The 16,255-nt window shown below is 40.2% G+C and overlaps 1 protein-coding gene across 1 annotated transcript in view; it reads right to left on the reverse strand.

The window, feature by feature from the left end:
- SHANK2 (SH3 and multiple ankyrin repeat domains 2) overlaps window positions 1-16,255 on the reverse strand; it is an 846,275-nt gene that overhangs the window by 643,408 nt on the left and 186,612 nt on the right. Inside the window, 4 exon segments of the mRNA XM_030200750.1 lie at window positions 5,790-5,957; window positions 8,607-8,758; window positions 11,832-11,940; window positions 13,996-14,067. Coding sequence (XP_030056610.1) covers window positions 5,790-5,957; window positions 8,607-8,758; window positions 11,832-11,940; window positions 13,996-14,067 — 501 coding nt within the window.

Raw genomic sequence — 16,255 nt, forward strand, 5'->3', positions numbered from 1 at the left:
TTATCACCTACAAATTAGGTGTAGGTAAGGGCTCATGCACTAATGGCAACAATAGCACTTAACTCTTCAAATATAACAGGTTCTAGATATCCAAATTAGTTCTCTCTCTTACTCCTTTCAAATGTTATAGAGAATTAAAAAAAAAACATTTGTATTTTTTCTAATATATAGCCTCAGCAGTGCACATCACCAATAGTTTACACTGTTAATGGAGTTAGCACCCACCTCCTCATTGGCTTCTCTTAAAGCTGTATTCTTTATTTTTCCTTTTAGTTCATTTTCTTAAACTTAACTATCTTTAGTACTTAATTTTTCGATAGTCAGACTGGGGGGTTTAAGCTTGTCCGACACGCATGTTTCGCCTAATCACTAGGCTGTATCAAGGACTTCCCCCTCAGCCATCTTCAGCGCCAGCCTTGCTATTATTTTTGGGATCAACCCTTGCAAAGAGCACTTAGCCATTAATTACGGTAGCAATGGCCTTACAGCATGTGAAAAGACCCACGTAAGGGCGCACTAAGACCTCTTTCTACCACAGCTTTGTAAAGCTAGCCCTTGGGATGAAGATATTGTTCACCTTGGTCAACACCTGCTCTTGGGTAGTTCAATGAACAGGCGACTCAGTATAAAACACCATGCAGTCCTCATAGTTTTAAGACAGTCTCCAAATATAACATCTGTTGTATGCTTTTATTCATCATCATAAGTAATATTGTCTATTAAGCATAAGAGCAATCAGCCTGGATTCAGAAGCAATGTTACATAGTTTCCTTTACAAATCTGCAGGCAATATAACAAATGATAGACATTCTGACTTTAATTTCTTTTTTTTTCCCCAGTCCTTCCATTAACAAAACTACCTGTAATTTGCTAGCATCTTATTTCAACCATTAGATAAGTTCAAACAAAGGTGAGACAGTTTTCTTTTCTGAACCAGTTATGGTATGCTTGAAGTATTCCTAAATTGTACATTTCAATTGGGTAAAATACTGATTTTAAATGTTGTAACATCCAGTGAACTAAGACCTTACAGCATGATAATATAATTGGTTTAATGGCAAATCTATTTTTGAATGTATGGTTGCTGCCCACTAAGTGGCACTAAGGTTGGTCTGGTGAGGTTCCCAAATTCTTTATAAACAAATGCGGAATTTAGTGAAATGTGATACATTAATACTGTGTAGAGTATTTGAACACTGAGGGCTACCATTTATTTGTTACATTTGTACCCCACATTTTCCCACCTATTTGCAGGCTCAATGTGGCTTACATAGCACGGGTTAGGAACAAATATAGATTTTATTATAAATGAAATAGATATGTACAGACACATTAGGGAACATAGAGAGGGAGGTTATGTAAAGTTCATTAAGTTCATAGCAAGCTTGGGTTTATCTGAATTGTTGTACTCAGGCAATTAAGTTGGATCATTAGAATATGCCTTTTCGAACAAGTAAGTCTTTAGTGATTTACGGACGCTGAGGTGGTCGTACGTAGTTTTCTCGGCCTTTGGGAGTGTATTCCAGAGTTGTGTACTAATATATGAGAAGCTGGATCCATGAACTGATTTGTATTTAAGTCCTTTGCAACTAGGGTGGCGGAGACTTAAATAAGAGAGTGATGATCTGATTGAGTTTCTGGTTGGTAAGTCTATGAGATCAGACATATATCCTGGGGTATCACCGTATATAATTTTATGGACCAGGGTACAAATTTTAAAAGTAATATGTTCCCTGATTGGTAAGCAGTGTAATTTTTCATGAAGGGGTTTGGCCCTATCAAATCGCGGTCTTCCAAATACTGAAACATACTACATAAATGACAAAATAAGAACAAAATATATATATATATATAAACTTATGTTTATAATAAAATTATAGGGCACGATCAAATGGTATTTAGAACTTCTTTCTGCCATAGTATGGCAAAAATATTTGCTTCCACTGGTCCCATCAACCCACCCTTGCCCCTGAGACACTAGTTCCTTCAACACTGCAGACCAAACTTACACTGTACTGCCACTGGTAATAAGCTCAGTCACAAACAAAAGAAGAAAAAGGAATAGGAAAGGTTTTCAAGAAACAGTTCTGCATTCCCAATACATCTATATTTACTTAGTAGATCTTAATTTTTCAAACCTCTATACACAAACGCAATGCAGGGATCAAAAACGCTGGTGAAATGTTTGAAGTGTGTATAAGCAAAAAGGCTGAATGCTATTCACAAATGTGCCAGCAGAGGCTGCCACAGTCCTCTGTAAACAAGCAGGAATCCACCAAGATTAACAAAGTAATTAATAAGGGAGAAGATCCCTAAACTGATATTTGTAATAATTCCATGAACACACCTAAAGGTCCAGTCTACGCTATACTTATTACACATTTCACTAGTATGTAATAAAAAGCATGCATCGCTTTCCAAATACTGCAATACACTGCTGCGTATACATTTACAAAAAAAATACTTGAGTGAAGCACTTGACCAAGGATTCTATATGGCGCGACTTAAGCTATGTGCGCAAATCTAGTTGTATTCTGGATTTGCGTGCGCAACTTAATTAGATAACAAGCCAATCAGCGCCAATAATTGCTACTTAACCAGCAATTGACACTAACTGGCATTAATTAGAATTTTTCACGCAGAACTGTCTAAGCGCATTCTATAACGTGATGTGTGTAATAAGTTACATAGTTGAAAGGGGAGCATAGCCATGGGCGTGGAATGGGCAGGTTGTGGGCATCTTGAAAATCTATGCGGGTGGTTATAGAATATACCCAGTCCGCGCTTAATTTAGGCATCGATATTTCACCAGGTTTTACTTGGCGTGACTGGCCATGAATAAATTTAGTCATGCAGACAGGTGCTTGGCGTATTCTATAAACCATGCGGAAATTTAGGCTTATTCTATAAAGTACGCCTAAATTTACTTTATCGCATATGCCTAGGCGAATTTTTTTTTCAGAGATGATTTCTTTAGGTGTCATATATAGAATCTAGTCTTTGACACTCAATCTGCAGCTCACCAAGGGGACTACACAGCACTTCTGCATCACAGAATTTTCAAGAAATCTTACAGGAAAATGGAACAAAGAATAACTTTCACACAGACTACATAACTACAAAATCTAGGAGCACATTTTACCCAGGAACTTTCCACCAGCTTTCAAAGAGCACCTTTCTTCTCACACTTTGAAAAGCTGCCTAAAATAAGTACGCACATAGAATTCCAACTTCTTTTCACTGTGGGTATTTTTTCCATCCAAAACACCATGGGTCCCTCTTACTAATGTGCCACAAGCTTTTTGCATTTACTGTGCTTTAACATGCACTTAGTGCAAAGATTGCCCAGCATGTCCTCTGCTGTTAACACACTGAAAAGTTCTATGCTGCATGATAAGACTATTTGCAGTTAGCATGGGGGCTCTTACTGCCTCCTCCTGACTTTGAAATAGTTTCTAAGCAGCGATTACAAGGGATTCCAGAGAACTGAAGTGCCTTGTTAGACACAGGATTTTAAAGACTGATGCTTATCTTTGTTACCAAAGGACTGAAGTCCTTATATCACAGACATGACATGGGATATTGCTAGATACACTTTAATTCTGCAAACAATCTTTAAAAAGTGCTACTATAAATTCTCTCTCCTACTACCAAAAAGATGAGTCTGATCGTGGCTACACTACTGTAATGTTCAGAACATTGGTCAAACAAAAGAGTTTGAACCGTTGCCAACTAATTCAGGAGGTTGCAAGTAGCGTGACCACATCGCACTCTCCCTGCAAAAACTGCACTGGCCACCAGCTACCTCTAGGACCCAACTTATTTCACTGCAGTTGGATGAAAATGCAGTTCCTATGTTGCTTGCCCTATGACAGCATCTTGTACTATTTTTTCAGTTTTTTGAAAACTTACTATAAACCAAATTAATCTTATTAAGAATGCCAAAGATAGCGCTGAATTATTAGTGTCTTTAAGCAATTGCTAGTTATCAAGCAATCAAGTTAAGTTCAAATCAGACTGAGAAATCATTACACCTCTGGAAGACACAGGAAATGCACTCACATTTCACCCTATTCACTACTGAAACAGAGTCCTAAGAACTATGCAGAACTGATAGGAGCCCAAGGAAAAGACTGCATTTTCATAAATGCTCTGGGGGCATTTGAACTGGTCTCTCTACCCCTACCTGTCTTTCATTACACTGAAGATGAACACATCTGTGAAGTCGCCAGCATGACTGTGCATCTAATTCATATTCTTCACCATCCCCACATGCCAATTTATCATTTCAATCTTGTTGAGTATTACAACCCACTTCTAAAAAGATTAGTTCCTTCCAGATCTTAGTGAACAGTAATAGGTTTTCTTGCTTTTTGTTTGAGAACTTGTTAAAAAGTGTATATGATTTCTCCGTCTGAAGGGTTGGTTTGGTTTTCTGTTTGGGGGGGAGGGGATTAGAATGTTGATTCCTACAGCAATCTTGACTTGCTTATCCAACAAAAAAAAGACCACCTCTGATATATTTAGTCAATACCAGTCCTTCTTCTATGGCCTGCTGATGACTTACACAATTCTAGCACCATTTGTGAATATTAGAACTACAGTTAATATTTCTAACAAAGGAATCAGTCATGTTAATAAACAGTAGTTAATGGCTCCCTGTCACAAGGAGCATTTAATAGCAACCTCTTTTCCTGAAAAATAACAGCATTCCTACGGTACAAAGACACTGCAGAATGCTGCGACTCTGTTTGACACTATTTACATGATTTTAAAAGCAATGTTTACCACAGTAACATCAAGTACAAAATTATTAATTAAGTGGTGAGCCACTTTATATCAGAGCACTTACATAAAGGTACACTTTTTAAAATGTTGGTATGTGGCTTTATAACTGTGAGGGAGTTTTTAGGACACTGCCATTTCCCCTTAAGGATATTCCCTCAGTGTCAGAACCACCTTAAAACTCACAGGTCTGCGCATGGGGGGGGGGGGGGAATAACATGGAAGAGGTGGAGCCAGGAGGGCCTGGTCATGGAAGTAAAAAGTCACAGGGCACAGCTAGGTTAAGGAGGCCCAGAGGGAAGTAGACACACCTGACTGAATATGCCTCCACCACGTATCTGTAAATAGCAACCACAAAACTCAAGTAGGCCAACTTCAATTTTGACCCGGCTGGATGTAGGCTGACCTATGCTGACTGCTAAAGATTGTACTGGTACTCTGGGGAGCCAGACTGGAGACCAACAGTGTATCCTACCTTGCTTAGAGACCGTAGTACACGCCGTGGCACTACAGGAGCAGGCCACAAAAGAACACTCATATCTAAGGACTAGTGTTATATTATGTTATAACATGTTTTATAACCCACCAGCTACCTTATCGGTACAAGGCAGGTCACAAATACTAAACAGAACAGATCCAGGTTATCTGGGAATTTCAATAAGAAATCCAGACTCTAAATAAGAATATGATCTCCATAACAATTTAAGACTCTGCCTGTAAAAATAGTCAAGTTTTCAAATTCTTTCTAAACGTTGTCTACTTTTTTTTCCCTCACCTGTGAACTGAACAGAACCCCTTACCTGACACCTGAAATATATTATTCTGTTCACCTCAACCCGCTGTGTGGCTCTGGTTTATTCTGGCTCCAGGACCCACCCTTGTTCACGTTACCACAATAACACAGGTTCCTGGAACTATTCCTAGTAATGCACAAATGCTCTCAGGCAATGTTACACCTGGGTAGAAGGGAGGAAATCACTGTTCAGGAGAAGGCATGTTCTCACCTGATGTATTTCTTGCCATCCATTTTCATCCTTGCAGCCTACAGATGCATGTTCATAAAGTAATAATTCACAGCAGAATGGATCGTCTCCTACCATAGCAGTGTGATACAGAGGCGTCAGCCCACGGCTGTCCTTGTAGTCGGGGGAAGCACCGAGTTCTAAAATGGTCTGGAATTCAATTTTAAAAAGTTGAAGCAATTACATTTTAATAACTAAACCACCACACCAAATTACAGTAAGTTCCTACTGTTTATGACATTCTCAACATCCTGTCCCACCATCTAATCCTTCTGCGAACGTGGGTCAACTGGTTGGGACAGAATCATTATTTCTGTAGAAAAACCCTTCCTCCCCCCCACCCCCCCAACCTTTTGAATGTGTGAATCATACACTTCTGTTTAAAATTCTCCAACTAGTAAGCAATGGAGCTTTGATAAAATTGGTCCCTTACTAGTTACAGATGTGCCTTTGAGAATTACAATATGCCCACTTCCTTACACAATTACAAAATATATCCATTCAAACATGGGACAAAAACAAGATGGTCTGGGGTGAGCCAAAATCTATACAGAAAGCAGCTAAATTCAGCAGCTCTTAGTCTGAACTCAGGAAATATCAAAACTTAACTTTATAGGATAAGATCTCTGTATAAAGTTAATTTATTTACTCACTTCTTTCACTGGTAAGCTCCACATTAGGTATATTTAGGTACTTTTAAGTATTTCCCTGTCACCAGAGACATTACACTGTAAAGCCTCCTTTTACTGAAATGTGTTAGCCAGCTAATATATATTTTAAAAACACACACAAAGCCTCATCATTTTCAATAGGACCTATTTATTATCTATGAGCTTAAGTTAAGTTCACATCAAGACACATTAGTAAACAGAGCCTTAACTTCACATCCGAGGCAACAAAAAGTTAAAGGGCCCTTTTACAAAGGTGCATAAGGGCCTACTCACATCCAGCACATGCCAAATCGCTATTACTGCCTAGCTGCCACATGCTCCGGGCGGAAATTCTGAATTTGGCGTACCTCAAAAACACGCAAAAGAAAATATTTTCTATTTTATACCGCGTGGTGCTTACCTGGTGGTGAACAGCAGTGGGCACACGATGCATGCCTACCGCCCGAGTAGCGAATGAGACCTTACCGCTAAGTAAATGGGTGGCGGTAAGGTCTCAGGCCAAAAATGGATGCAATCTGGTTTTTATTTTGCCACACGTCCATTCTCCGGCCCCTTAAAAAAAGGCTCTTTTTCCAGGACGCAGTAAAAACTGGCTCAGCATGTGCCCAAAAGATTCACTTGCACTGCTGCAGGCCACTTTTTGCCTCAGCTTAGTAAAAGGGCCCCTCAGTGACTTGCATAAGATTGGAAGGAGCAATAGTGGGATTTGAACTTGGCTTCCCTGGTCCTTAGTCCACTGCTCTAACCACTAGGCCAGTGGTTCCCAAACCTAGTCCTGGAAGCACCTCAGCCAGTCAGGTTTTCGGGATACCCACAATGAATATTCCTGAGATAGATTTGCATACAGTGGAGGCAGTGTATGCAACTCTCATGAATATTCACTGTGGGTATCCTGAAAACCTGACTAGCTAAGGTGCCTCCAGGACCACATCTGGGAACCACTGCACTAAGCTACTCTTCTACTACATATTATCCTGTCATTTTCATAACGCATTGCCTGGCTGAACATCTGCAAAAAGTTATACAGATGAAATATCCTTACACCCCCGGATTCTATATAGCACGACCAAAATTATGCTCGCAAATCCGGTCATAATCCGATTTGTTTGCACAATATAATTACTTAACAAGCTAATCAGTGCCAATAACAATTATGGACACTAATTAGCATTAATTAAAATTTACGTGCACAACTTGCTAAGTGTGTTCTGTGAACTGATGTGCACAAATTCTAATGCAAGCTGACAAAAAGGAGGCTGGCCATGGACATTGCAAAAATCTATGCGCACCTTGCTCCACACCTAATTTAAGTGCCAGTATTTACACCAAGTTTTACTTGGCATAAATGGATGCGCCTAGAGTTAGGCACAGGCATGGCCACTAGGCGTATTCTATAAACCATGCCTAAATCTAGGCATACTTTATAGAATATGCCTAGGTGTATTTGTTTCGGCATTCAGGCGCCATATATAGAATCTAGTCCAAAGGGGTTAACTGAGTGCCAGCCAATATTCAGCCTTTTTGCCATCCTAACTTTGGGCATCTTTTCATGCCACACTTGCAGTTCCTGCATGGCAATGCCAACGAAGCCCATTCAAAGACCACACACGGGATCGCTAGTGTGTTTTGATAAAAAAGGACCTTTATGCACTTGCTTAGCTGGTTGGTGGACTGAATATTGCCACTAAGTGGCTACATGATGGATCTGTTCAAGCTCCACCCCTAGACAACCCCTAGCCTAGCCGGTTAAGAAATGGCTGGTTAGTGGCGAGTTTCAGTGGTAGTATATAGTTTAATGCATATCAGCAGCTTGCCAGATCTATGGGGTTTAATTAGGAAAGGGCCATCATTTTTATACGGTCACCATCCCACTGAATATCGCTTTAACTGTTTACAAATGAGTAAAAGTAAATCCTAAATATTTTTGCCAGTGTATTACAGTAGCCCAAAATCTCTGCGTTAAGATTGAAGTCAGAGTTCCAAGCCAAAGAGGAAGTAATAATAGCAGCCCAAAAATCAATCCTTTCAGTTTTAAGGGACCTATGTCAGTAAGATTCTCATTGCTTGACCCGAGTTTTCTGTGCATGTACGAGATGATTTATGATAAATGTATTTTTAAATTATTCACCATGAGTGCAACTTGGTTCTTTACTCTTGCCGCTTTGTGCAAAGCTGTCAGTCCATCCCTGGCTCTGAAATCCAGATGTGCGCCTCCATTTTTCAGGGCTTTTATCATCTCCATGGTGTTGTCAAACTGGACGGTCAAGGTCAGTGGAGTTTCTAGGAAAGAGCAAAACAGCGTATCAAAAGGGATCTTGAGGAATTGTAAAGATGTCACTGCACATTTGGGTCCTCGCATAGCTAGGTTTTAAAAACATCTCCATTAGCTCATAAAAGGAAAACTGCAGTATATTTCTGCAGAGATTTAAATTATTAGGAGTAGTACAATGCACAAATGCTTTGAAGAAACAGATATAAAGATTATGGAGGCAGAGCATACAGTAGCTTTGAGGATCATTAAAGATACAACTCTGTGATAAGAAAATTGGTCCATTTTTGAAGTTTTTGACTGAATTATAGACAATTTCTTAGTTTATGACACAAATAATTTGTGTAAAATTTGATTGAGCATAGAAATTTAATATGCATAAATCAACTTTATGTACATAAAACCTCCAAATGAATATGCTTAAAGTCGATTTAGTGCATATCATTTATGCAAATAAAATTCTCTGAACTGAAATCATTAAACCAAAGAGGAAGTTTATAAAAAGGACGCCAGCATTTAGGTACCAACAAGATACAAAAATGACTAGAATATGGACTCTATATGCACATGCCAATATGCCAGCCAGGCACTATTCTATAAAACGGTGTCTAAACGGGATGGTGTGTAGTTCAAAGGTGGGTGTATACATGGGCAGAGTCTGGGCACAGCATGGGCAAGGGAACAAGTTTGAGCACAAATTAGAAAAGGTACAGAGAAGGGTGACAAAAATGATAAAGAGGATGGGACGACTTCCCTATGAGAAAAGGCTAAAGAAGCTAGGCCTCTTCAGCTTGGAGAAACGACAGCTGAGGAGAGATATGATAGAAGTCTATAAAATAATGAGTGGCATGGAACGGGTAGATGTGAATCGCTTATTTACTCATTCCAAAAATACCAGGAGTAAGGGGCATGAAATTAAGCTACTCAGTATTAAATTTAAAACAAATCAGAGAAAATATTTCTTCACTCAAAGTGTAATTAAACTCTGGAATTCTTTGACAGAGAATGTAGTAAAAGCAGTTAGCTTAGCGGGGTTTAAAAAGGTTTGGATAGCTTCCTATAAGAAAAGTCCATAAGCCATTATTAAAATGGACTTGGGGAAAATCCACTGCTTATTTATAGGATAAGCAGCAAAAAATGTATTGTACTGTTCTGGGATCTTGCTAGGTACTTGTAACCTGGATTGGCCACTGTTGGACCCAAGAAAATAAGGTAGACGATTTGCAAAATCCAATGTGGAAACAAACGAAGCAAATCGGTCAGTGATGCAAATCAATCTTTATTATAGGGTTAAAACCATCACTGACTGATCTGCTTTGTTTGTCTCCACATTGGCCACGGAAACAGGATGCTGGGCTAGATGGACCTTCAGTATGGCAATACTTATGTTCTTATGTATACAGTACTATAGCTTATTGCTTTTTTTAGGCATAAGCATTTATACCAGCTATGTGAGTGGTGTAATTGTCACATCTAAATTATATGCATGTATTTGTGGTATTATGTTAATCAAACATATAAACGGCGAGTGACCGACTCACTCGCAAATGCACAGTAGAGACCTCCCTCTCTGTCCTGCCCCCGCGTCAATACGTGATGACGAGGGCAGGACAGAGAGGGAAACTGCGCCGCCGAGGTTGATACCGCTCCCCCCCACCCGCCCACCCGAGGTCGCCGCTACCGTTACCCCCCCCCCCCGGCCCGGGCCCTCTCTCCGCTACTAAACTTACACATCCATTCGCCGGAACGCAGCACGCACATCAGCTGAGCTGCCATCGGCCTTCCTTCCCTGCCTGTGTCCCGCCCTCGCTGACGTTACATCACAGGAGGGCGGGACACAGGCAGAGAAGGAAGGGCCGACGGCAGCTCAGCTGATGTGCGTGCTGCGTTCCGGCGAATGGATGTGTAAGTTTAGTAGCGGAGAGAGAGAGGGCCCGGGCCGGGTGGAGGGATGGCGGCGGCGGCGACTCCGGGGGGGGGGGGGGGGAAGGAAGGAAGGAAAACCCCAATACCAGCCCGTTTTTACGGGCTCAACGGCTAGTATCCTATAACGGAAAACAGACACTTACTTTCTTTTATAGAAAAAAAAGTCCTCTTTATAGAGCTGCCCTTCAAATGCAGTTGAGAATAAATATAAGAAATGAAACAGATTATGGCAAGATGTTATAATGCCTTTCCATCACTCCATGGTGCGACCGAACCTTGAATACTTTGTGCAAATCCAGTCAACTCATCTCAAAAAAGATATAGTGAAATTAGAAAAGATACAGAGAAAGGTGATGAAAATGACAAAGGGGAATGGGGCGACTTCCCTGCGAGGAAAGGCTAAAGCGGCTAGGGCTTTTCAGCTTGGAGAACAGATGGCTGAGGGGAGATATGATACAGGTCTATAAAATATTGAATGGAGTCGAACGGGTTGACATGAATTGCTTGTTTGCTCTTTCCAAAAATACAAGAGTCTAGGGGCACGCAATGAAGCTATTAAGTAGTAAATTTAAAACAAATTGGAGAAACTATTTCTTCACTCAATGTGTAATTAAACTTTAGAATTCGTTGCCAGAATATGTAGTAAAAGCAGTTAGATTAGCAGGGTTTTAAAAACATTCGGATACCTTCCTAAAAGTCCATAAGCCATTATTAAGATGGACTTTGGGAAAATCCACTGCTTATTTCTAGCATAAGAAGCATAAAATCTATTTTACTGTTTTGGGATCTTGCCAGGTACTTGTAACCTGGAATGGCCACTGTTGGAAACAGGATACTGGGCTTGATGGACCTTCGGTCTGTCCCAGTATGGCAACACTTATGTTCTTATGTAAGAAAGGGAATAATTTTAACTTAGAGCTTTAAATGAAGGCATGGTGGTAACCTGCACAGATCTTTAATCCTAACCACCTTACTGAGAAAATTTCAAAGGCTATTTCAGCATTTATCCACCCTTCATCTACAATACTACTCTCAGCAACAGTGTGAGGGAGCTCCATTTCATATCTGAGTTCTACTGGCCATTCAGGTGAGTTCTTTGCTCGTTACAAACATCCACTGCAGTTCTTCAAACAGCCACGATATAATTGCTGGTCATACCTCCGTTTTCAGGATCATGGTAGTTGGGGTCCAATCCTCGATCCAGCATCTTCACAACTTTCTCCAGAGAGTGGTGTTGAATGTAATCCATAAATTTTCTTAGATTGGCCTGCAAAAAGGAGATAATGGATCAAAATACAATTTAAATCTCTCTAAATTTTAACCAGGAATGTGACAATTACAAGGTCAATGGAACACCTACAAACATCAAAATAGGTTTTCAGCTCCACAGGGACATGACGAGAGAAATTCTAGCATTCAACATAACCATTTAAATCAACAGCTTTCTACAGACAGTTTTTCCCTAGTTTCATAATGCTTCATAAATAATCATTGAGGCATGTTTAATAAAGAGTACAGGAGTTAGCACTCGCTAACAGCTACCATGTACTAAAAAGAGCTAGCACTCAAAACTTGCGTGCTAATTGCTTACTGTGAGACGTGGAGGGAACATAGAGGGTTATGGGCCAACACTGAACATGGACTGCGCATTGCCATTAATGCATAGTGATTACCACATGATATCACATGGCACAGTTAGTGCAAGTGCACTGGGGGGGGGGGGGGGCAATTCTACAAGACAACACCTGAACATAGGTGCCTATTTTACAAAGGAACAAAGGTACCTACTTTCTATTATGTAATAGTAGCATAACTGGGTATTATACAGGTTCTTAGGAATCCTTCTACCAATCTGTGGTAAGTACTAACGTGTGCTTACCGTAAATTAACAGAGCCATCCCATGGTAAAATCCTGAAGGGCACTACCCATGTACTGAAAAATAAATTTTATATTTTGGCCAAGAGAACATGTCTGGGGGTGGACAGTGGGTGTGTCTACGCAAATAAGTTAGCGCAGCCACACTGCCATGCATGGATTAGTGTGAGATTAGCGGATGAGCTTTATTGGCTTCCTGTGCATGCTAGGGTACTGTTTAAATTGTGTCCCGTCCTCGCGGAAATTACATCAGACAAGGGCGGGACACAGGGAGGGAACGAGAGCCGAAGGGAGGCGTTCTGCTGCCTGCAGCGCTGCTTTCACGGAGCTGAGACTGCGATTTCAATGCAGGGGGCAGACGGTCGACGACGGAGGGTGGGTGGGACTGCGGCGCCGGGCCCCCCTTGGAGGCCCGGGGAATTTTGTCCCCCCTGCCCCCCCTCGGCGGCTATGCAGTTAACACAGCATTGAAAAAAACCTCCTGTTGTATTATTCATTTCTACTGCACCTCCATGTTTCAATGACTAAAGGAGAGTCATGGAAGAATATAATTGCAGTTCACAACACTTCAAAGATGGTGCTCAAAATTAGGCCCTAGAAAAATTGGCAGCAAGCACTATTCTGTAAAAGTCAGGCGCACTGACCCCCGTATTCTATAACTATGCATGCAAATTTTCAGAATGACCGTCAGGCCCATGCTCCTCGCCATGGCCCCGCTCTCTTTCAAGATACACATTATGGGAGTTAGGCACACTGCCTTATGGAATAGCATATGCATCCAGATGTGCATGCAAATATTCAGTGCCAATTAACTTCAATTACCAGTGTAATCGAGCTCATTAAGCAATTAATTTGCATGCACATCTCAGGAGCATGCACAAATTTGGTTGCAGAAATCGGGGCATTATATACAGAATCTGGGAGTTAATTGTAAAATTTGTTGAAGTAAAATTACTCAACCCTGAATCTCAATGGCTATCATTTATCGTTTATTGAGTTTGCTGTACTGCTTCTCATGAACCCAAATCAAAGTGGTTTACATTGCAATAAAAACAATAAAAAACAAAAAAATAGAAAAGGAACGCAATAAAAATAGATAGGAAAGCCCTCTCTCTCAAGAGTAGTCAAACAAATTAAAAAAAGAATTCCTTATTCAATTCAACTTAGACTGAGCAAACTACAACCTACAAGGAGTAGTTTATCATAAACCGCGTTTCCTCTCCTCACTGCAGGAAAGACCAACCGGAATAAACATTAGAGTCCAAAGGCCAATTTAAAGAAACAAGCTTTCAGTGATGCTCGAAAGGAGGTATAGAAATCACCAAGCCACAAATGTTGGGGGAGCGAGTTCCAGAGGGCGGGTGCAAGAAAGAAAGCAGAATAAGAAGTTTGAAAAGAAATGCATTTTTATGATTCCACTTGGAAAAACTGAAAAGCTCAACATACCTTTGTGTGTAGTTTGGCAATTTGTTTTTCATCAACGAAGCACTGTTTATATACTCGGTTCTTATATCGAAACTGAAAGAATAAAAAGAACAGTCCATGTTATGTTCTCTGTCCGAATCTACACAAAGTGGTTTACATTGTATTTGCAGGTACTTATTTGTATCAGGGGCAATGGAGGGTTAAGTGACTTGCCCAGAATCACAAGGAGCTGCAGTGGGAATCAAACCCAGTTCCCCAAGATCAAAGTCCACTGCACTAACCACTAGGCTATTCCTCCACTCTAGGTTCATATACATCAATACAAAGTTGAAATGGTAATGAAATTTTCCTATTGCTTTGTATACAGGAGCAGCTGTCTCTTTTGTGCCACCCTACGGGACTAGTTATTTCTGTGTGAAAACACACACTGGGTTATATTAAATATTGTAATAGCATATATATTAACTTGAATATGACTAGATGAAAATTGTGAAACTAGATTAAATATTGAGGATACTTTATCATGCAATACTGGGTTGCAGCAGCTCCAGTAAAACAAGGAAAATTGGGACCCCTGAGAGAAGATTACCCCCTAAAACGTAAACAACTGTATATTCCAAAAGTGAACAAAAAAGCAGAGCAGGAATGAACCAGGAATAAAATTTAAAAGATTGGAGTCCCAAATGTGAGCAACGCTTTATTACAGTGGCCAAAAATAATGACTCAAATGAGCCAACACGGCTGTATTTCAGTGAATAATGCTTGCATCAAGGCTCCAATACATCTGGTTGGATACAAAGTAGCAGAAACTCTATTACAGTAATAACAGTATTATAGGGAAATCATTGGCACAACAGCTGAGCATTTCTTTCAGTCGCCATGAGGCATGTTATGTTGTCACTATGATTTCTTTATAATACTGTTCTTAATAATAATTTTTAAAAAGGATTTTGTATATAATGCCTTTAAAAACCATCATCAAAACAGATTATAATAAGGACAAAATACTTCAACTTAAATTAAATGAAGGAATAAAGAAAGTAACATAACATTTATTCTTATAGGGGCCCTTTTACTAAGGTGCACTGAAAAATGGCCTGCGGTAGTGTAGACACGTGTTTTGGGCGTGCACAAAATCATTTTTCAATGCACCTATAAGAAATGAACATTGCTGCGCATCCATTTTGGGTCGGAGACCTTACCGCCAGCCATTGACCTACTACTACTACTACTAAACATTTCTAGAGCACTACTAGGGTTACGCAGCGCTGTACAATTTAACAAAGAGAGACAGTCCCTGCTCAAAGAGCTTACAATCTAATAGACAAGTGAACGGTCGGTCCGATAGGGGCAGTCAAATTGGGGCAGTCTGGATTCACTGAATGGTAAGGGTTAGGTGCCAAACGCAGCATTGAAGAGGTGGGCTTTAAGCAAAGACTTGAAGACGGGCAGGGAGGGGGCTTGGCGTAAGGGTTCAGGAAGGCTGTTCCAAGCATAGGGTGAGGCGAGTAAGGTCTTACCTAGTGGTAAGGTCTCATGTGGTGACCGTGCGGTAATCATCTACACACGTGGAATGATGATTACCGCTGGTTTTTGTTGTGCACCAGAAAATAATTGTTTTCCGGCGCGCGTAGCGCATGTGCGTCAAAAATGAAATTACCACAAGTGCCATGCAGTAGCCAGGCAGTAACTCAAAATTGGCGCATGCTGGGTTCGTGTAGGCGACTACACAGCTTAGTAAAAGGCCCCCATAGCCTGCAATACCTTGCGGTTCGATAAGGGTTACAAAAGAAAAAGAAACTGAACAATTCAGGAAATAATCAATTCTTATTAAAACTCTGAAACAAACATGCCTTTAACAAACATCTAAAATGTATGTAATTTGAAGCTTGCGTTATTAAAGGAGAAATATCTTTTCCCAATTTAGCAGCTTGATAAGCTAATAAAGAATCAATCAATCATTTTCTTCTGAAATTTACACTTTAAAGATGGGAAGGAAAACAAATTTTTTAAGCAAACATTATGCTATGGATTTGACAGAACAAAACAATTTACCAAATATGAAGGAGCTAACCCATACAATACCTTATACATCATAAAGGACCATTTAAAATTAACCCAGGCTGCCAGCAGTAACAAATGAACTTTTGAATAAAAAAATGTTAAGTGATCAGAACATTTCAGAGAATAAATCAATCTCAACACAGTACTTTGAATCGTCTGCAGTGTCTCCAATAAGTGTAAAGTTCATGGAGATCTGTATCATATGAGTCTAGCTAGA

The sequence above is a fragment of the Microcaecilia unicolor genome, chromosome 4 (genome assembly GCF_901765095.1).
Source record: "Microcaecilia unicolor chromosome 4, aMicUni1.1, whole genome shotgun sequence".
Lineage (NCBI taxonomy): Eukaryota > Metazoa > Chordata > Amphibia > Gymnophiona > Siphonopidae > Microcaecilia > Microcaecilia unicolor.